This window comes from Zalophus californianus, chromosome 12, assembly GCF_009762305.2.
Source record: "Zalophus californianus isolate mZalCal1 chromosome 12, mZalCal1.pri.v2, whole genome shotgun sequence".
Taxonomy (NCBI): domain Eukaryota; kingdom Metazoa; phylum Chordata; class Mammalia; order Carnivora; family Otariidae; genus Zalophus; species Zalophus californianus.
The window spans coordinates 30,222,483-30,246,050 of NC_045606.1; the positions used below are offsets into that span (position 1 = coordinate 30,222,483).

At 38.4% G+C, this 23,568-nt stretch overlaps 1 protein-coding gene across 2 annotated transcripts in view; it reads right to left on the bottom strand.

The window, feature by feature from the left end:
• The window catches only part of ELAPOR2 (endosome-lysosome associated apoptosis and autophagy regulator family member 2), a 186,066-nt gene that overhangs the window by 33,459 nt on the left and 129,039 nt on the right, over positions 1-23,568 (bottom strand). For both annotated transcript variants that reach the window (XM_027574980.2, XM_027574981.1), the window contains exons 9-15: positions 13,767-13,947; positions 12,187-12,315; positions 9,408-9,498; positions 8,631-8,733; positions 4,351-4,488; positions 2,629-2,892; positions 1,926-2,099 (exon numbers count right to left, since the gene is read on the bottom strand). In XM_027574980.2, coding sequence (XP_027430781.2) covers positions 1,926-2,099; positions 2,629-2,892; positions 4,351-4,488; positions 8,631-8,733; positions 9,408-9,498; positions 12,187-12,315; positions 13,767-13,947 — 1,080 coding nt within the window. The remainder of the gene's footprint in view (positions 1-1,925; positions 2,100-2,628; positions 2,893-4,350; positions 4,489-8,630; positions 8,734-9,407; positions 9,499-12,186; positions 12,316-13,766; positions 13,948-23,568) is intronic.

Here is a 23,568-nt window from a genome sequence, read left to right on the forward strand (position 1 = left end):
CTTTAACTGATATGGTTTGGGGCCCAGGTGCTGGCATTTTTTTTTTTTTAATCTCTTGAGGAACTCCAGTGTTTAACCAGGGTTGAGTCATTTAAATTATACTGAATATAGAAATTCAAGACTGCACTGCTCTTCCAACTACAAGCATCATTTGTGCTGGAAGAAAGCCATCTAACTTAAGGAACTAAAAGTCACCCATGAAACCTTCAATTCAAAGGATAACAATGCATTCAAAGAGACCAGATAACTCCTGGTGAAGGTTTTAATGTCAAAGAAAAAGACGTGCTCTTCCTTCACCTTTATGGGCCTACTGTGGCAGAAAGGTAATGTGAAGTCTGAAGAAGAAAGCATAGAAGTCTTATTGCAGCAAAAATCCTAGGACACCATCTAAATTGTTATTAGTTGGTCACTACAAGCGTCTTTATTCACCTACTCAGATTCAATGACGTGTAACTACTCAACTAAGGAAGTTGAAGGGAATACAGGAGTTTACTTTTTAAATCATTTAATCAGTTGCAATATATAATTTATAAAAATTGGAAGACAGTTTAAATAAACCATAGTCCCACTGCAAACAACTACAGCTTTATAATTTCTATGTAGGAATGTATAAAGGGGAGAAGGAAGATGATTTTATTGATCTTAGATGTAGGTTGAGCGCACATGGGCACAAAGAAAGGAACCTAGATTGAACTTTCTTCATGTAGCTAGCAGTCTAAACTTATAAAATGTTCTCCCTCCACTAAGCCTTCTCACCACAGTACAGGGGCACTATATTGTTACCAAGCTTAAACTGTTGAAGCTGAGAAGAGGAAAACAATGGAAAAGATCAGAGAGAAGCTACTGAGGAAAGAAAGAGGAAAACAGCAATAAAAGGAAAGGAATGAGAATAAAAAGGAAAGGAAAAGAGGAAAGAAAAGAAGAGGAGACAGAGGGAAGGCAAGCCAGTGCTAACACAGGCATAGGGACAAAAAGAAATGTAACACATAATGTAACGAATCTCCTTCACCATTCCACTCAGTATTTAGCAGAACAGGCATTTAGTATGTATTTATTTACTGAATGAACTGAGTGACAACCTATCGAGTGTGTTAGATCACTCCCTTTAAAATCAGAACAGGACAAACACCACACCACGTAAAATTTATAGATCTTTTTGCCTGAAAACGTCTGTGGTTATCAGATCTCTTTTTATTTCCTTCGCACAAAGTTTGGCACAGCATCTCATAATGAAGACCACTGGAAATATCAGAGTTAATATGGAAAAAAACATGGAGGAAATGCCTTATTACATTTTCATCTTTGCTAATGGTGTATACATACACGTACTTCCCAACCCTAACCTCGTAGATCTATAAAAATATTGGGCATCTAATCCTGTAACTCTTCCCATTACCAGCATTAATTAAAGCTTCTTCCCACAGAAAGATAAGATCCGGGTATTTATTAGCAGATACCACCTGATCAGCTGACATGTGTTCTCTGTTTACCTCCTTTTTTAATTTTACACAAACTTCCTCTTGGAGGTCTTTTTCTTTTTAAAACAGAAAATCGACAATATGTGGAACAGTAGAACATTTTCAAACCAAAACTGCCTGCCTAAAAAATAGGTGGGACTGACAAGCCCAAACCAGTTGGACAAAAATGAAAGATCCTTCAAGCACCTACACCCTAACTCTGAGCTCTGGGGTTCCAGGGGCTGGGGAAGAAGTGCTTTGATGGATGGAGATGCAGACAAGGCTGGCCCTGCTGGAGAAAGCTGCCAGCGTGCTAGGAGGCAACACAGGGTTTAAGCAATCATAGCTCTGTTTCTGACATTTGGTTGTTAGTTTCTGTAGAGATTTTATTGGGTCATCCACACAGAAAATATCAACTCAATCAGAACTGAAATACAGCTCCATCTCACTCTGACAGCCAGAACTCACCTCATGCCCACATAAACTAATATTGAAGAAGTGGAAGTATTTGGTTCCTTTGGAGGTAAAGCTGGGTCCATTCATTAATGAGCCCACGCTGCTGAGGTTGCTGAAGTCATAGTGCAAACTCTGATTCTCTTTTTCATGGTGGAAAAAGCAGTCACTATAGCAAACTGAGTGGTCCTTTGATTAAAGATTAAGAAATAAAAAAACATATATATAGTAGAAAAGGAAACATTAGCTGCTCTGAAAAATGTGTTTCAAAAACAGTTCTACGTTTAAAAACTCTTTTGGTAATTTTGTCTTAGTTATATTTTATCACATGAATATGGACAATTTCTAAACAATAATTAAAATATTCTAAGATATACTTGCTGCTCTCCATACATTCCTATGGCCAACCCCCAGAGGGAGTTTACTCGTTCTCCCTTAACAGAATACACAAAAATCGAATTTTAATATTTTTGGAAAACATTCTTATTTGGGTGCTTTTCTTAATATCTTATGCCCCCAGGAACTGGGGCTTTCATGGCATATAATATGTGTTCAAGTGCTTAATAAATGTAAGAGGAAAGAAAACAGGAAGAAGAATGAAAAGGCCATTTCTAAATACAACTACTTCATAGTTCCTGGAGAAACATGAAGGATATCTTGTGAGTGTCTCTATTAAAGTGTGCTTTCCTGGGGAGAACCAAAAGACACACTCACTTACCTGAGTACTTCTACTCCCAGGCCCACATGGAATACAAGCCTCCTTGCCATAGACCTGATGTATGGACAGGTAGGTGTCGGGTGGACACTCCTTGCACTGGTTGGTTTCTTTCTCAATGTAGTGGCCTGGGGGGCAGGGGACACACGATGAGCCCGACTGCTCAGAACCGAGGGCACAGGCACGGCATGAGGACGCCACCCCATCAACTGCATTAGTGGCAGTGATAGAATAAATCTTCACCATGTCATTGATGAACCGTCTATTCTAGAAAGAGAGCAGAAAGTAATGACTTCTGCCTTGGGGCTTAATTGTACAACCAGATTGTTTTGTGTTGGTATCACCAAAATAGCTAAGCAGAGTGTTCCAGCCTAACAGTTTATAATCGATAGTGGATTAATATTATTTCTTCTTGGTTCTTTTAAAGAAAAACAATCTTAACACTAGGAGCTAATTTCCATAGTAATGGAGTTCCAGGAGGTTATCCACAATCACCACAAGATTAGGCATATTTCTAAGCTTTACATCTGGAAGAACTGGTATGGTTTAACAGAGGAGCAACTTTATCTCCCATCATGGTTTATTCAGAGATAAGCCTAACTGTAATGATACAATAGGACGTTTGCCGTCTAGCAAGTGGTAAAGCCTTAGATGAGGGGTTAGTCTTGAAAGACTAGAACTCTGCTCCTCACCAAACACTGTGATGCCATCATACCACCCCTTTGAGCCTTTCTCTCTCTCTTTCTCCAGTACTTTCCCTATGGTACGGATTTCTAGTGAAGGAATGCCTAGTAGAGAGCAAATCCCTGGGTCTAACTATACTTTTCCTTTTTGTGACACTGGGTCAATTAAGATCTAGTTCTCACCAGGCAGTGGGCAACATTTTATCAGTAGAGAACAAAGCTACCCTAGACTACTTAATGTTTTTCTCTGGGGTAAAGACAACAGGAAGACAAGGAAGCACTCCATAGCACGTTCATGCCCCACCTGATGGTAACCCGAACACTCATCAAGAACAATTAGCGTCAAGTAACATCTGAGAATGGGTTTCCCAATGAAAGCCCAAAGAGAAAAGAGAAAATGTTCTGCATTTGTCACCACAGTTTAAAGTGGTTTACCTTGTTTGCACCTTGGGAAGGTCACGTCTATGGAGATCCACAAAAGTAACAGTCCTGCTATTATTGAAACATAGAGTGGAACTTACTTAGGGGAGGATTAAGGTCTACTCTAGCAGGGACAGTAGAAGAAAATAAATAATTCTGTTAACCCAATTGTGTGTACATACACACTCTCCAGACTATAAAAGGAGACATCACTACAATGAAATAATAAGCCAACACCAGTTAATGGCTCCAGGACAAATGTCAGATCATTCACAAAAAGAGGAAGACAGTCACTAGCCTTCTCAAAGTCTTAGAAAGCTTTAAAAAATATGTTTTTAAATAACTACAAAATCAGATTTTCTTTCTCTTAAGCTTTCAACAAATACATCTGTTTAGTATAGGACAATCCAAAGAGACATTGTGTTATTCAATTTCATACATTCTTGCTCTCAAAAAATATATATACCATTTTTATCCAAATCCACTCCATAACCAAATGATTAATCCCACATCAATAAAAAAACAGTCTTTTCCTCCAAGAGATTTGAGTGATCATTGTGTATGAATGTCCACTGGGAGCATCATCTTTGTATTTGAAAAAAAAAAAGTGCTTGGAACTTACATCTTGACCCTGATTGGTTCTTTGGAAAGCCCATGTAAACGTAAATGTTGCATTCTTGAAGATGATATGGGTATAAGCTTGCTTTTCTTTGGTTCCACCCCATGATTCCACCACATTGGTACTTTTTCTATTTATATCCTAATATATAGTAGAAAAATATAAACAAAAAAGCACAAATTCAGGATTAATATACATATGTATACATTACAAATATGTGTCTTTATGATAACCCCTGTAGGGTCAGTGAATATTTATCTGCAGAGCACATCACCCTAGAACTCTCAAAACCTCCCTTCAAGTCTACACAAGCACTTATCAGCTTAGTAATTACAATTTTTCAACCACTCTGCCAATATAACCTGAAAGAGGTATCAAATTATAGTACATTTAAGAGTGTGTGTGCATGCATGTGCCTGTGTGCACATGACTCTAGCTTAGGAAATACACTTCGAAAGGAAAACATAATTCCTCCAACTTTTCACAGTAAACTTCTAGGGTCCTCAGAGAATAGCAAGGTTTTTCCATGTTTGCCTTTTTCCTTGAGAGATTCTGATAGGCAGCTCTTGCACAGCAATTTTAAGTTCCCTCTGAATTACACTTGCAACTTCCAGGCTTCTCCAAGTGTACATTAACCAGAATGTTATTCTAAGTCCAAAGAATCTTCTGCTCAAACTTGAACTCCAAAGGAATTCGTGTAATATTTTATTTCTGATTTCCTTAGCTAAATTCAATATTTAGAATATTCTACAAATGTGTAACATTCCAACCAGTGTGCTGGCATTAATGTGATTAGAAAGCAAATTTAGTAAGTCAACCAAATAATGCAATATGCACCTAATTAATTTGAAGTGAAAACCAAACCTAGCCTTGAATTTTCTAATTAGTGGTCCCTACAGAAACCCCAGTAGATGACTTAGAAATTTGGATGGGCTTCTGTTACATTATCTGGGATGTTGACAATATGGCGGCATAGCCCAAGATATGTCTGTTTCTTTCTCTGTTATAAACATAGGAGTCAAACCTTATAAAGTAATCAAATATGCTATAAAGAGATATGTCTTGAGTTCACACCACAGACAGGAATAACAGAATGTGCTGGTTACACATTACAGAATTCCCCACGTTACCAAATGACCAAACCACTGATACATGCCTCTTCCTAAAAGAAGCTCAGAATATCGTGGACATTGCTGCTATAAACATTGGGGTGCACGTACCCCTTCGGATCCCTACATTTGTATCTTTGTGGTAAATACCCAGTAGTGCAATTGCTGGATCATATGGTAGCTCTATTTTCAACTGTTTGAGGAACCTCCATACTGTTTTCCAGAGTGGTTACACCAGCTTGCATTCCCACCAACAGTGTAGGAGGGTTCCTCTTTCTCCACATCCTTGCCAACACCTGTTGTTTATAGCAGCAATGTCCACAATAGCCAAACTGTGGAAAGAGCCAAGATGTCCATCGACAGATGAATGGATAAAGAAGATGTGGTATATATACACAATGGAATATTATGCAGCCATCAAAAGGAATGAGGTCTTGCCATTTGCAACAATGTGGATGGAACTGGAGGGTGTTATGCTGAGTGAAATAAGTCAATCAGAGAAAGACATGTATCATATGACCTCACTGATATGAGCAATTCTTAATCTCAGGAAACAAACTGAGGGTTGCTGGAGTGGTGGGGGGTGGGAGGGATGGGGTGGCTGGGTGACAGACATTGGGGAGGGTATGTGCTATGGTGAGTGCTGTGAATTGTGCAAGACTGATGAATCACGGATCTGTACTTCTGAAACAAATAATGCAATATATGTTAAGAAAAAAAAAAAAAGAAGCAGCAGCTAGCAGGAGGGGAAGAATGAAGGGGAGTAAGTCAGAAGGGGAGATGAACCATGAGAGATGATGGGCTCTGAAAAAACAAACTGAGGGTTCTAGAGGGGAGGGGGTTGGGGGGATGGGTTAGCCTGGTGATGGGTATTAAAGAGGGCACATTCTGCGTGGAGCACTGGGTGTTATGCACAAACAATGAATCATGGAACACTACATCAAAAACTAATGATGTAATGTATGGTGATTAACATAACAATAAAAAAATTTTTTAAAAAGCTCAGAATACACAGTGTTCTATTAAACATCACATTTCTAGATGTTTATTCCAATAATAAGTGGAATTTATTGCATTACCATAAATAATTCCATCTTACTTTTGTAAAACACTGCATGCTTTTGAAAGCATTTCTATACACTATTTAATTGACATCACAAAAAATCCTGTGAGAAAACCAAATCAAACAGAGAGGAAAGAAAACTAACAGATTCTGCTATGAGCTAAAAACTCTTAAGATTGATTCATGAAAATAAATAGGTATGATCCCTACCCTCAGGAGTGCTTGTCAAGTGAGAGAGAAAAAAACATCAATATAGTCATGTAATTAAAATAGAGTTTTCTCGAAGAGCTTTTGGAGCACACTAGAGAGAGCAGCTAATTTTACTTAAAGGATTAAGAGAAAGCTTCCCAGAAAAGGTGAAGTTTGAGTAGCCCTTGAATTATGAGTGAGAGTTCACCAGACAAGAGCAAAAGGAAGAAAGCTATTCTGGCTTACAGTGCCAAGGCAGGAGAACTGAAGTACAGGGTGTTCCTCTAACAAATTCACGGTGTCCTAAGAGGTGTGAGTAGTAACAGTGGACTTGTGAAACAGAAGCTGGGCAAAGAGTACAAAAAGCCATACTGATGCCATGCTAAGAAATTTTAAGCGTATTCAGAGGCTATTGGTTCTCAAACTTTAGTTGATATTAGAACCACCCTCATGGCTGGCTAAAATACAGATATCTGGGCCCATCACCAGAGCTTCTTATTAAGAGTAGGATGTGGCTGAGAAACCTACGTTTCTAACAAATTCTCAGGTGATGCTGGTCCAGAGACCACACTTTAATAGCCACTGCCATAGGCAGTAGCCAACCAGCAAGGTGAAGGAGGCAGATTTGCTGTGGAGGCCGCCATTACTGTTTTTATGTTTATAAAGGTAATTTTGACAGCAGCATATATGAGAGAATGGAGAGAGAATACAGACAGCTGCTGAGAAATAATGAGAGTCTGGACTTCAGCAATGGTACTGAGAATGAAGAAGAACTAACAGATTAAAGAAATAGGGAGGCAGAGCTGGGAATTGAAGAATTATTAGTTATTTGTGGCGTATTAAATGGATGTGTTGAAGATTATTCATGATCTTCTTTCACTATGACAAAGTCCTTCCCCACCCCACCCCCACCCCCCTGCCAGGAAGAAAATAGTCTGCCTTCCTTGAAGCCGGTAGTAATCACAAATATTTATTTATTATTTATTTATTCATTTATTCATTTATTCATTTATTTTTAAAAATTTTATTTATTTCTTTGATGGAGAGAGACATAGCAAGAGAGGGAACATGAGCAGGGGGCAGTGGGAGAGGGAGAAGCAGGCCTTCCGCAGAGCAGAAGCAGTGCGGGGCTCAAACCCAGGACCCTGAGATCAATGCCCTGAGCTGGAGGGAGACACTTAAAGTCTGAGCCACCCAGGCACTCCACAAATAAATATTTAAATCTTCATCTAACTTGTATATCATGGAGGAAACTGTTAACAGACTGCTAACTAGCTACTAAAAGACTACTGGGAAAAAAGCAAAAACAATGTCTAGGAAGTCACTACTTACAGTATTAAAATCTTAGCCAACAACCTTCTAATACCCGCACAAGGTCTTAATAAATTTTATGTTCCTACTTTTCTCAAGCAAAGAGTTGAAATGTGTAGGGAATCTAGAAAAAATTGGGCAAAATTATGACATGCACATAATAAAGTTCTTTGCCTACATTTATTAAATTTAACACTGAAGAGTTTCCTTTCTTCCCAATGCCCTACACCCCCATTATTTTCTACCCTCACTTATAAATACAGGTTTTTCCTTCCTAGTGGTGTGAACTACAGAATGGTTATTAGAGGAGAATTTCTTTGTGCTGGTGGCATATCTTTATGAAGGAGTTTTTACCAGATTAATATTCCCTGACTTCTGTCAGTCACCCAAGCCCCCTTGCTCAGTCCTCCCCATGAGGAACACAAGCTTTCTTTGTGGGCTGCACTGCACATTTCTTAGTGACTTCTTTAGATATTTTTTAATTTTTTGCAAGGAGACCTAAGAATGGGAAGAAAAATGGGACTCTTATCCCAACTTGCATGAATGAACTGACACTTGAAAGAACATGCTAAGCTTAGAAACCTGCCTTTGAAAGCCCCTCTTTCACTTACCACCATGAAATACAGAACACAGTCAGCCGAACAGAGGGTCTCAAAGACAAATGTTATTCTTCCCAGTTCAGAACCCATGGCTCCAGTCATAGATGTTGGTGGCCTATTTGACAAATTAAAATTATAATATTTATTGTATATTCTAAATACAGTATGGCACAAAACTAAGCCACTTTTTCCATTAAGCTGAAAGCCATGCTCTTCTCTTCCCCTAATCCATGGCTCCCCACAGCCACAACTTCTTCCTTACTCCATCTCTGCATGTCCAGACCATTCCAGTAAGGAGTCTACACAACGATGGTAATATGCTTGAATCTCCTGGTGTAAATATTACCATCCATCCTAAAGTAAGAAAAATATGCCTTATCGGGAAACTTCAACATGGGGAACTAAAGCAAAAAGTGATTTAAACAGTTATAACATACTACTTAACAGATAAAACTGAGATAAAAATAAACTTATAAACCAAAAGATATCCCCAAAAACAACAACTTGGACAAAGACCTCTTCATTAAGCATCCAATAATCATGATTATTGTAACTTGGATAGAATTATTGTTAAAAACTTTCAGCTTCATCTAAATATACAATGAACAGTTATAGTTACAATTTTACAGATATTCTTAAATGTAATACATTATCCCAAAACAGCTTGTCATTTGCTAAGTCCATCACAGTGTAAGTATATTTTATGAAGGCAGTCCTACTTCATCTATTTCTATAGGGAAACAGGCATGAGGATTCTTACAGAAAGGAATCAGAATTGGTTTTCCTTACTTAAATCCTGGGATATGCAAGTTTAAGATCAGGTAATCATTATCCGAACCTCCAGCCCCACTCTGGATATGATCTCCAGCCACCTCCCAACCTGGAAATGAAATGAGGCATCTTTATCAGTAAAAATCCCATTATTGATTTCCAACAACCTTTTTAAATATGGTATAAAAAAAAGGACTATTAGTGTTTATGTTCAAAGTTAGAAATACTCCATGTTGATCTTCTACTTAGATGATTTGTCCATTGCAGTGAGTGGGGTATTGAAATCCCCTACTATTACTGTATTATCATCAATGTGTTTCTTTAATATCATTATTAATTGGTTTATACAATTGGCTGCTCCCAAGTTAGGAGCATAAATATTTATAATTTTTAGACTTTCTTGTTAGATCCTTTAAGTATGATAAGTGTCCCTCTCTTCATCCCTTACTACGGTCTTTGCTTGTATGATATGAGGCTTGCTACCTCAGCTCTCCTTTTTTGTCCATTAGCATGATAAATGTTTCTCCACCCCCTCACTTTCAACCTGGAAGTGTCTTTAGGTCTAAAATGAGTCTTTTGTAGACAGCATACGGATCGATCTTGCTCTTTTATCCACCTGATACCCTGTGTCTTTTGATAGGGGCATTTAGCCCATTTACATTCAGAGTAACTATTGAAAGATACGAGTTTAGTGCCACTGTATTACCTGTAAAGTCCCTGTTTCTGTAGGTTGTCTCTGTTTCTTTCTGGTCTATATTAGTTATGGGCTCTCTCTTCACTTACAGGATCCCCTTTAATATTTCTTGCAAGACTGGTTTAGTAATCACAAATTCTTTTAGCTTCTGTTTATCCTGGAAGCTCTCTATCTCTCCTTCCATTCTGAATGGAAGGAGATATGCTGGATAACGTATTCTTGGCTGCATGTTTTTCTCATTTAGTACCCTGAATATATCATGCCAGTCCTCTCTGGTCTGCCAGTCTCTGTGGATAAGTCTGCTGCCAGTCTAATGTTCCTACCCCTATAAGTTAAGGAGTTCTTCTCTTGAGCTGCTTTCAGGATTTTCTCTTTATCTCTGAAATTTGCAAGCTTCACTATTATATGTTGGGATGTTGATCTATTTTTATTGATTTTGAAGGGTGGGTTCTCTCTACCTCCTGGACTTGAATGCCTGTTTCCTTCTCCAAATTAGGGAAGTTCTCAGGCATGATTTGTTCAAATATACCTTCTGTCCCTCCCTCTCTTTCTTCTTCTTCTGGGACCCCAGTAATTTTAATATTGTTTTGCTTTATGATATCACTGATTTCTCAAAGCCTCCTCTCATGGTCCATTAGTTGTTTTTCTCTCTTTTCCTCAGCTTCCTTCCTTTCCATCATCTTGTCTTCTATGTCACTGACTCCCTTCTGCCTCATTTACCCTAGCTGTTAGAGCGTCCATTTTAGACTGCATCTCAGTTAAAGCACTTTTAATTTCGGCCTGATTAGATTTTATTTCTGCACTAAGAGATTCTCTAAGTAAAGGAGGGAACAAGTGGCTACGTTGAGTATTATCATGAGAAGCAGACCAAGTTCTCTAAAAGATCAAACAAAAGTTCTAGATAATCTTTACTAGTAAGTGAATACACACACACACACACACACACACACACACACACACACACACACACACACACAAATGCTTTCATGAGTTCATTCAATTCCCTGGCCTTCCCAATCTCATTTTTCCTCCATAGATCTTAACTTCTTCAACTTAGAATTCAATCACAGGATCTTTTAGGAACACAAACCCTCGTGGTCGAGTAGTACCTACTGTATTTTCTCTTCTTCTCTCTTATGATAATTTCCTAGAAGTGGGATTAGTGGTCAAAAAAGAGAGTATTTCATAATGTTTGATATATATTATGGCTTTGTCTTTCCCTCTCTCACTCATCTGTTTAACCAACTTTATTCATGGACCTACTATTTTTCAATCTTTGTTTTCAGGTGTTCACCTCATTTCCTACATCCCAAGTATATTTATTTCAGATAGGTGCTGATTTAAAACAGATGCAATTTAAAAAAGAATTATTTAAAACAATAAAATATAATATGGAGAAAAAGTGAGCTCATAAAAAATGCTAATGAAATGAAAAAAGTAAAAGGATGCATTTTGATATAAAATCCTAGTATTCGTGAACACCTACTCCTAGCATCAAGTTTAAAAATACACATACAGATACTGTCACTCATTCAACCAGCAAATATTTCAGAACAACGAAGTGCGAGCCTCTCTCAGGTCTTAAAATATTGAAACAAATAAAATTCAGCCACAATCTTACAGAACTCTGTCACATTTTCAAGTTTTTAGTAAGTGGGGTTTATATATATTTTGTACACACAGTCATAGATTTCACAGGGAAGGGGAGTTAGAGATGATTTCACCTCTCAACACATTTCAGTCCTGAGCCAGACTCAACCAATTCTGGCAGAAATGCTGTCATCCTACCCTTCAAAATGGCAAGTGACATAGATTTCATTACATCCCTTGGTGATCTACTCTGGTATTTATAACCATAAATGGTGATCCTCAATATCTACTTTAAAGCTGACTCAAAAAAAATGCAAAATAGTTTATATTGTTATAGAAAAGTCAACTGGCTGTGACACCCCATTTATTATTTCCATGTGAGGGCTGGAAGGCAGACACATAGCTAACTGATAGGAATGAAGTTCCTCATACCCGTTTTTGGTATGTTTTTAGAAAGCTCGGTCCAAGAGTCTCTATGACCCAGATAAATTCACAAAGCAATTCTGAACTCACCATTCATTCCATCACACTTCGAATTCCCAACATTAAAGCAGGAAGTTTTCATGTTGCCAGGAAGGACATTCCACCATTTATATTCAAACCCAAGTGCAGGCTCCATTCCTGCTGGACACGGCCTACATTCTATGACAGACAAGTGAAATAAACAATTACAGTTAAACTGCATCTGGATATCTTCCTCTTCCTCTAAGAACTACTAAACTTTAATTCGCAGAGGAGGAAGCAGGAAAGAGAGATCGTAGAGCACAGAGTCCCTTAAGAATTAATAACTTTCTAAAGCAATCTGGAAAGAAAAATATTTCTGGATATAGTTTACCCATATGCACTTGACTAACATGAAAAAGGAAAAGGATCACTATAAAATCTTCTAAAATTATTTTTTCCTTCATTTCTTAGAGTAATGGCTAACATCAAATCACCCTCCACAAGTAGGATAATCTGAAACTAGTTCTCTTATATGTGATCTTAAAATCAGTTCCCTCCACCTCATAAACAAGGAAATATTTCACCCTTCCTATTGGTTATTAAACTTTAACAGAGTATTATACCATTTAATTATGGACTTAGTAGTTGAAATTCAAATATTGGCTATGTTGAAAAATGATACTAGAAGTTGAGAGTCACATTTATTAATAAACCTGATTTAAATTAATATCTGCAACAATGAAACGGAAGTGTCCTTTCCAACCATTTCTGAATTTACCCAACACACTTTGCATTAATCATGTCATTAGAGAGAAATGTTCACTGAGCAAACACTTCTTGCTACCAAATTACTTTAGGACACATTTTTACATAATCTGCTCAATGATAATGAGCTAGGTATTATTACCCACAGACAGGAAAATGGAGGTTCAAAAGGTTTAAGTAACTTGGATAAATCACACTCACGGTCGCCTGTGCGATGTTGATTCAAAACCAAGTCAATCAGACTCCTGAGTCTTTCTTACGCTATCTACCAAAGGTTCTGGGTAGTAAGCAGATGGCATGGCTAAATTCAAATGAGAGGCCTACAACTGAAATGCATTGTAATTTTTGTCTACCAAAATTAAAACAAACTCTGCAGCACTTTCTATATTATTTGATAAGCACTAACATTTTCTCTACTGTACACCCTGAAGCAATTAAGAGACTATCTTCACTGCCATATGACCAAAATGAGTAATTTTTGCTATTAGTATAGCACAGAATGTGATTTGTTGTTCCAAAGCTGAATTAGAAGAGGTTATATTTTATGCTTGCATTAATATATGTGTACACCCTCACTTGGAAAGGAGTGTCTATCCTTAACACTTAATATGGTGGAATTTTTTTTATCAACATTCAAAGGCAGAGTGAGTCATCCCATGAAGAAGGTATTACACGTATTACACAAAATGCCGATAAAAAGCTATCCTCGTGGTATGTTAACGAAGCCACTGCCACCTCACAATTCATTAGGATATTTCTCAACTCTTCTCCAGTCTCTGTGAGATAAGTATGTTTTATAAAGAAGTCTTCCGCAAAAACAATGAAGAACAAGGTCACAATAGTCCAGCAAGAGTATTTTGTTAAAGGTCAAATTGGCATCCTACCCTTTGTTCCATCTGAAAATGTTCCAGAAGGGCAGGGATGGCAAGATGATGATCCATTGTTATAAAATCCAGGGTTGCAAGGTGGACAGTCCTTCTTCTCTCCAGAAGGGGGCAACCTAATAGCATCTGTGAGATCCTCCCGGCAGATTTTGGGCTCTATCCACTTGTACATAATTTGTGTCTGGAAAAGAAAAAAAAAAAAGTAAAAAGTTTGCAGGTCATAGAAGATGCTTTATTTGCTTTAACTTTCCAGTAATAAAAACATTAAACAGAAAGCCTAGGAAAAGTTGAATAGTGAAAGAACAGAAGGGCCAGGTGAAAAGAATCTAAACCATTAGTAACAAAATGAGATAAAAAGAAAAAAAAAAAAAAACGTTGGGATGATGGCCGTTTCTTCCACGTGTTTTTACTATGAGTTACAGGTGGGCCTTAGCGCATCCATGCAGCACGTTCATCATCATGGAATTCCACTTTAAAATATAGATACATGATTATAATCCTTACTCTTGTAGCCACTCATTCACTTTATTCCACAATGACATATGCTTCTATGAAGAGACTACCTTTTCCATTTGGAGACCCTCACTACACTCTTCATTTCCCTCACCCTCAGCAACTATCACCATGCCTAGCACAATATGATCACAAAAGGTGTACGTTTTTAAAAAGACTATATCTAGCTTCTCATTTCAATCCTGCATTTCACAAATACATGTGGTTGCTCTCTGAATCTTTTCCAATACCCTGATGTTAGACTACAAGAGCCATAGCTAAAGCATTTCTAATTTTGGGCCCTGTTGCAGGTGCTTCTAACATCAGAATTAAGATAACCTCTATTTTCAAAGACAGAAGTCTTTTAAACCTTATCTTCTCATTTTCTCTCACACATACACATACCCCTACACAACACCAAATACGCAAGATAACTATAATTCAGCCAAACCCAGAAAGTTGCGATTATAAAATTACTCATTGTGAAACCAGAAAAATTAAATGGGTTAGCCATTTCACAAACAAAATCAATATGCTCAGTAAAAATAAGATGGTATTTTAAATGCAAAGGGAAAAATAATTTCATAACTATAGTTTTTAAAAAGAAACTGTTTCCTTCAATAGACATATAATCCAATATAAGAATGCTTTCTCCTTTAAAACAACTTCTGCAATAATAAGTCTAATACTGAAGCTGGAGAAACAAAATTAAAGGCAATTCTCTATAGCTATTTTCAGCTAATAGAAAATTGTATATAGCATACCCTCTAGACCACTCAATTTTATTCTCAAGTATTCTCTTATGGAAGAACAAATTGCCTTATCTGAAGAAGGATGCTTAAGGAAATAGTTTAAAAGGAAGATGTCTCAACAGAATTATAAATAACATATTTTTCTTTTTATAACCCTCTTTCTGCATTCATTTTATGGCCCACATCATGATACAGTTCAACCAGTCACTGGACCCATTTGCCTCTCTCTTCCCAGCTGTAAAATGACAGCCGCTCCTGCTGAAGCTTCTTCAACAGCTAAAAAAAAATAAACTAGATCCTGTATCCATAAGGGGTTCTCAATTCCTCTGAAAAGGGCATATAAAATTCAGAGAATCTAAGCAAATCATTTTATCTGGGGGATTGTCTTTCTAAAAATCTGGCTTAGCACGTAGAGAAAACAAATTTCCAACCCAATGAATTCACAAATTTGCTGATTTATTTTGACATGAATTAAAATCACACTGTTAGGTATGAGCTACTGCATTGTTGAAAATAGGTGGTTCCCACGTGGGAGAGGGGCTGGTGCTGAGGTTGAGCACTCGCACTGATCTTGGGGGCGCACCTTGTACTCCTCCCCAGCACTTTGAGTGGTCACTACTATTATCCTCAAATTTATAAATGAGGAAGCTGTGGGTGAGAGCTGTTGAACAACTTGCCCAAGAATTAGACACAGCTAGTAAACAGTGACATAACACTAGTCAAGAAGGGTCAGTTCGGCTAGTAAAATAAGGAAATATAGTTTTGACAAGTCAGCTGACCACATGATTCTCAATCCAAGCACAGTAAATGTTTAAAAATTAGAAAATGTGCACCACCTTTAAACATTTAAACAGTGAGAAGCCAAATTTCAAATGCTCTACCGTAACAGTTTTGTTTATGAGGCCTCTTGCTTCACATGGCAGATTGATTCTATGCCTCTCTTTCTAAAGGGGACAGACGCTTTCAAGTGGAGCTGGCTGAGGAAAGATAATAATATAAATGATAACTTAGCACCAGATGGCTCACAGTGCAGGTAAAAAACCAACAATCAATTCATTCTTTGGCAAGTCAAGATAAAATTATGAAATATTTTATGAAACCACAATACCCTAATAGAACAAAACTCATCAAATTGCCAGTAAGATTAGAGAAGACCATAGTGTCCAAGTATTTATATTAAGTGTGAATAAACACATTTTAGAGAAACACATGGAGGTATCAATTCTCATGTCAAAATAAAATTCAGGACTGGGAAGACTAAAATTCAGACAAATTTTGAGACTGCATTTGTCCACGGTTGCCAGCTTTCTTCCTTCAAATGTCCCTGTACAGAAGCACCAAGGCTTCTGTAGACTGGCTGAATACATCAGAGCTAAATTACATGTGCTTTACAAGTCTACCAACTGCCACTCCAACCTAGTTGCCTTGTGCTCTATGATGTTCTGACTAGCATGTTCCCACCCAGGCAGTCTATTGCTCGTCTTCCTGACTTTTCCAATCCTTGATCTCTTCCAGTAGCCAGACACTGGGCCCTCATCATTTGTCACTCTGACATGCCCACACCATTCTGCCAAGTTGCATCTATCCCCTCCTTCAAAGCCATGTTCAACATCCAATATGCTCTAAGCATCTCCTCAGCTCACCCATCTACATATCAGCATCACTTGGATTCCTTTTCTATGAAGGTTCTACTGTTTTCTCTTTTCCCTTGTGGTTACTTCCTTGTGCCCTTTCAAAATGCATCAAAGCTTAGGCCCTCTTCTTCCTTTATGTGGAAGACACCGTGGGAATTGAACATTCTCCTGCAGATTGTAGCCAGGGCTTTAGGCAAGGAAATGTTCTAACATTAGATTGGGGTGAAAATACCAGAAACACTTATGTCTAATATGATAACCGAATTGTCTAATTCAACAGTTCAATCTCAATAAAGCTGTTTTTAAAAAATAATTTAAAGAAGACTATCTTGAAAGAAGTTGCTGTGGTCGATGTCAAAGAGGTTACTGCCTATGTTCTCCTCTAGGACTTTGATGGATTCCTGTCTCACATTGAGGTCTTTCATCCATTTTGAGTTTATCTTTGTGTATGGTGTTAGAGAATGGTCGAGTTTCATTCTTCTGTATATAGCTGTCGAATTCTCCCAGCACCATTTATTGAAGAGAGTGTCTTTTTTCCACTGCATATTTTTTCCTGCTTTGTCGAAGATTATTTGACCATAGAGTTGAGGGCCATATCTGGGCTCTCTATTCTGTTCCACTGCTCTATATGTCCGTTTTTGTGCCAGTACCATGCTGTCTTGGTGATCACTGCTTTGTAATAGAGCTTGAAATCAGGCAACGTGATGCCCACAGCTTTGTTTTTCTTTTTCAACATTTCCTTGGCAATTCGGGGTCTTTTTGGATTCCATACAAATCTTAGGATTATTTGCTCCAGCACTTTGAAAAATGTCATTGGAATTTTGATCGGGATGGTGTTGAAGGTATAGATTTCTCTGGGTAGCATAGACATTTTAAAAATGTTTCTTCGACATCGGCCACAGCAACTTCTTTCAAGATACATCTCAAAAGGCTAATGAAACAGAAGCAAAATGAACTTTTGGGACTTCATCAAGATAAAAACCTTCTGCACAGCAAAGGAAACAGTCAACAAAACAAAGAGGCAACCCACAGAATGGGAGAAGATATTTGCAACTGACACTACAGATAAAGGGCTGGTATCCAAGATCTATAAAGAACTTCTCAGACTCAACACCCAAAAAAACAAATAATCCAGTCAAAAAATGGGCAGAAGACATGAACAGACACTTCTCTGAAGAAGACATACAAATGGCTAACAGACACATGAAAAAATGTTCATCATCATTAGCCATCAAGGAAATTCAAATCAAAACCACACTGGCTTTTTCGTAACGGGTTTGCCGCCAGAACACAGGTGTCGTGAAAACCACAACCTAAACCAAAATGGGAAAGGAAAAGACTCACATCAACATCGTCGTCATTGGACACGTAGATTCGGGCAAGTCTACCACTACTGGTCATCTGATCTACAAATGTGGTGGGATCAACAAAAGAACTATCGAAAAATTTGAGAAGGAGGCTGCTGAGATGGGAAAGGGCTCCTTCAAGTATGCTTGGGTCTTGGATAAACTGAAAGCTGAACGTGAACGTGGTATCACCATTGATATCTCCCTGTGGAAATTCGAGACCAGCAAGTATTACGTGACCATCATTGATGCCCCAGGACACAGAGACTTTATCAAAAACATGATTACAGGCACATCTCAGGCTGACTGTGCTGTCCTGATTGTTCCTGCTGGTGTTGGTGAATTTGAAGCTGGTATCTCCAAGAATGGGCAGACCCGTGAGCATGCCCTTCTGGCTTATACACTGGGTGTAAAACAACTAATTGTTGGTGTTAACAAGGTGGATTCCACTGAGCCACCCTACAGCCAGAAGAGATACGAGGAAATCGTTAAGAAAGTCAGCACCTACATTAAGAAAATTGGCTACAACCCCAACACAGTAGCATTTGTGCCAATTTCTGGTTGGAACGGTGACAACATGCTGGAGCCAAGTGCTAACATGCCTTGGTTCAAGGGATGGAAAGTCACCCGTAAAGATGGGAACGCCAGTGGAACCACACTGCTTGAAGCTCTGGATTGCATCCTGCCACCAACTTGTCCAACTGACAAGCCCTTGCGTCTGTCTGCCTCTCCAGGACGTCTACAAAATTGGTGGTATTGGTACTGTCCCTGTGGGCCGAGTCGAGACTGGTGTTCTTAAACCTGGGATGGTGGTCACCTTTGCTCCAGTCAATGTTACAACTGAAGTAAAGTCTGTTGAAATGCACCATGAAGCTTTGAGTGAGGCTCTTCCTGGGGACAATGTGGGCTTCAATGTCAAGAACGTATCTGTCAAAGATGTTTGTCGTGGCAATGTGGCTGGTGACAGCAAAAATGACCCACCAATGGAAGCAGCTGGCTTCACGGCTCAGGTGATTATCCCGAACCATCCAGGCCAAATCAGTGCTGGATATGCACCTGTGCTGGATTGTCACACGGCTCACATTGCTTGCAAGTTTGCTGAGCTGAAGGAGAAAATAGATCGTCGATCTGGAAAAAAGCTGGAAGATGGTCCCAAGTTCTTGAAATCTGGTGATGCTGCCATTGTTGATATGGTTCCTGGCAAGCCTATGTGTGTTGAGAGCTTCTCTGACTATCCTCCTCTGGGCCGTTTTGCTGTTCGTGACATGAGACAGACGGTTGCTGTGGGTGTCATCAAAGCAGTGGACAAGAAGGCAGCTGGAGCTGGCAAGGTCACCAAGTCTGCCCAGAAAGCTCGGAAGGCTAAATGAATATTATCCCCAATACCTGCCACCCCAGTCTTAAGCAGTGGTGGAAGAACGGTCTCAGAACTGTTTGTGTCAATTGGCCATTTAAGTTTAATAGTAAAAGACTGGTTAATGGTAACAATGCATCGTAAAACCTTCAGAAGGAAAGGAGAATGTTTTGTGGACCATGTTTCTTTTGTGTGTGTATGGCAGTTTTAAGTTATTAGTTTTTAAAATCAGTACTTTTTAATGGAAACAACTTGACCAAAAATCTGTCACAGAATTTTGAGACCCATTAAAACAAAAGTTTAATGAGAAAAAAAAAAAAACCACACTGAGGTATCACCTTACACCAGTTAGAATGGCAAAAATTGACAAGGCAAGAAACAACAAAAGTTGGAGAGGTTGTGGAGAAAGGGGAACCCTCTTACACTGTTGGTGGGAATGCAAGTTGGTACAGCCACTTTGGAAAACAGTGTGGAGGTGCCTCAAAAAATTAAAAATAGACCCATCCTATGACCCAGCATTTGCACTCCTGGGTATTTACCCCAAAGACACAGAGGTAGTGAAAAGAAGGGCCATATGCACCCCAATGTTCATAGCAGCAATGTCCACAATAGCCAAATTGTGGAAAGAGCCGAGATGCCCTTCAACAGATGAATGGATAAAGAAGATGTGGTCCATATATACAATGGAACACTACTCAGCCATCAGAAAGGATGAATACCCAACTTTTACATCAACATGGATGGGACTGGAGGAGATTATGCTAAGTGAAATAAGTCAAGCAGAGAAAGTCAATTATCATATGGTTTCACTTATTTGTGGAACATAAGGAACAGCATGGAGGACACTAGGAGAAGGAAGGGGAAAATGAAGGGGGGGAAATCGGAGGGGGAGACGAACAATGAGAGACTATGGACTCCGAGAAAGAGACTGAGGGTTCTAGAGGGGAGAGGGGTGGGGGGATGGGTTAGCCTGGTGATGGGTATTAAGGAGGGCATGTACTGCACAGAGCACTCAGTGTATACGAAAACAATGAATTGTGGATCACTACATCAAAAACTAATGATGTATTATTGGGTGACTAACATAATAAAATTAAATTTAAAATAATAAAAAATAAAGACGACTATCATGAAATTTTATTTTCTACAAATTTAGAACTCCCTAATCACTGAGAAATACCATGGTCTTTCCTCATCATCCTAACTCAGAAACACAGTCTCCAATTGACTTACTTAAACCATATAGGAAGAAAGGCAGTTTTAAAAGCTGTATCCCTTTATACCCTACTTTTTAGTGTCCCCTACATTCTACCTTTGCTATGTAACTCACAAGTACTGTGTAAGAGACATTGAGCATTTGGAATAACTGGTAATAGTGAAGTTCATTAAGGGCAAAGAAAGTACTAGACAAATTTCATCAATTTCCTAGCCTCAGGGATGACTAAGTTGCACAGTCAAATGTCCCCTCTCCAGGCTTCCTTCTAAAACATCCTGCCCTGCCAGGTACCCTTCTAGCCTTGGCTACAAGTTTGCTCTTTTGACAAAACATGCTGTTCCAGAAGTGGGGAGCTCTGCTTATTCGAACATCATTATGTACCAGTGGAATTTACCTTCTGTAAGTTCACCCAAATTCTGCCTTATGGAATAATACAGAAAAGTCTGTTTCTTCTTTTCTGTGATTTCCTTTCAAATGCTTCAACTTACTATTTAGGAAGTTCTTATTAAGTACCTACTGTGTATATAAGAAAGCACTGTGGGGAATTTAAATATTAATAAGACAAATTGCTCTGAAGGCAGTTCCAGTCTAATAGTGATAAGAAAGGTTCACAAAGTACTAGAACATAAAAAAAGAAAATATGTGCAGAGGATGCAAAAGCATTGGATTTGGAAGCAGACACAATTAGGGTTAGAATTCCAGTCTTAAGACTTACCAGCTATGGCTAGCTATAACCTTCCAGAAATTACTTAACATCATTAAGCCTCAGTTCTCTCATCTACAAACTGTGTATATTAATGTCTAAATTGCATAGCTGTTGAAAAAAAGAATTAGAGGCCATGTTTGAATACACATGCACACGCACAGGGAGAGCGCACACAGTTACATAAGTGACGGATGCTCCTGCTCTTAATACCATCACTACTAATTCCATAATTACTGTCACCATCATCACTTCGAAGATAAACATGAAACGCCATGGATATTCAAAGCGAAGAGATCGAATCTCTTTGGGACAAGTAGAACATGTCAGAAAAATGATCCAAATTCCTCCATCCCAAACTGTCTTTTCTCCAACCTAAAAAAATATTACCAGCAACTTCAACCATATTTCATATCAAATAGTTTAATATCCTGGCCTCTCTTCTCAAGATTCTGCCCGATTTGGCAAAATTTTCTCAAAGCTTCTGCCAAGGACATAACACAACTCTCTAAATGTGTTTATCATTCACTCACTTACTAATTTTCTCATTCATTAATTTATTCAAAAGATGCTTCATTATCTTCTGTGTTCAAGGTACTCTACTAGGCTGACAGATTTTTTTTTTTTAAGTGATTAAAAATGTGTTTCTGTCTACAGGAAGCTGAGAGCCTGGTGAAGGAAACGGTCATCTTTTTTTTTTTTTTGTATGAACATATAATGTATTATTTATTTCAGGGGTACAGGTCTGTGATTCATCAGTCTGACACAATTCACTGTATTTACAAGAGCACATACTCTCCCCAATGCCCATCACCCAGCCACCCCAACCCTCCCAAACCCCTCCACACCAACAACCCTCAGTTTGTTTCCTGAGATTAAGAGTCTCTTATGGTTTGTCTCCCTCTCTGGTTTCATCGTGTTTCATTTTTTCCTCCCTTCCCCTATGATCCTCTGCCTTGTTTCTCAAATTCCTCATATCTGTGAGATCATATGTTACATGTCTTTCTCTGATTGACATATTTTCCCAACACCATTTGTTGAAGAGACTATCTTTTTTCCATTCGATATTCTTTCCTCCTTTGTCGAAGATGACTTGACCATAGAGTTGAGGGTCCATTTCTGGGCTCTCTATTCTGTTCCATTGATCTATGTGGCTGTTTTTGTGCCTGCCATACTGTCTTAATGGTTACAGCTTTGTAATACAGCTTGAAGTTCAGAATTTGATGCCACAAGCTTTGCTTTTCTTATTCAACATTCCTCTGGCTATTCGGGATCTTTTCTGGTTCCATACAAATTTTAGGATTATTTGTTCCATTTCTTTGAAAAAAGAACGTTTTTCCATTTCTTTGTGTCTTCCTCAATTTCTTTCATGAGTATTTTATAGTTTTCTGAATACAGATTCTTTACCTCTTCGGTTAGATTTATTCCTAGTCATCTTATGGTTTTGAGTGTAATTATAAATGGGATCGACTCCTTAATTTCTCTTTCCTCTGTCTTGCTGTTGGTGTATAGAAATGCAACAGGTTTCTGTGCATTGATTTTATATCCTGCCACTTTACTGAATTCCTGTAGGAGTGCAAGCAGTTTTGGGGTGGAGTCTTTTGGATTTTCCACATAAAGTATCATATCATCTGCAAAGAGTGAGAGTTTGACTTCTTCTTTGCCAATTTGGATGCCTTTAATTTTTTTTGTTCTGTGATTGCTGAGGCTAGGACTTCTAGTACTATTTGAATAGCAAAGGTGATACTGGACATCCCTGCTGTGTTCCTGACCTTAGGGGAAAAGTTCTCAGTTTTTCCCCATTGAGTATGATATTTGCTGTGGGTTTTTCATAGATGGCTCTTATGATATTGAGATATGTACCCTCTATCCCTACACTGTGAAGAGTTTTAATCAAGAAAGGATGCTGTACTTTGTCCAATGCTTTTTCTGCATCTATTGAGAGGACCATATGGTTCTTGTTCTTTCTTTTATTAATGTATTGTATCACATTGATTGATTTGCAGATGTTGAACCAACCTTGCAGGCCAGGAATAAATCCTTTTAATGAATAGTCCTTTTAAGGTACTGTTGGATCCTATTGGCTAGTATTTTGGCGAGAATTTTTACATCCATGCTCATCAGGGATATTGGTCTGTAGTTCTTTTTGATGGGGTCTTTGTTTGGTTTTGGGATCAAGGTAATGGTGGCCTCATAAAATGAGTTTGGAAGTTTTCCTTCCATTTCTATTTTTTGGAACAGTTTCAGGAGAATAGGTATTAATTCTTCCTGAAATGTTTGGTAGAATTCCCCTGGGAAGCCATCT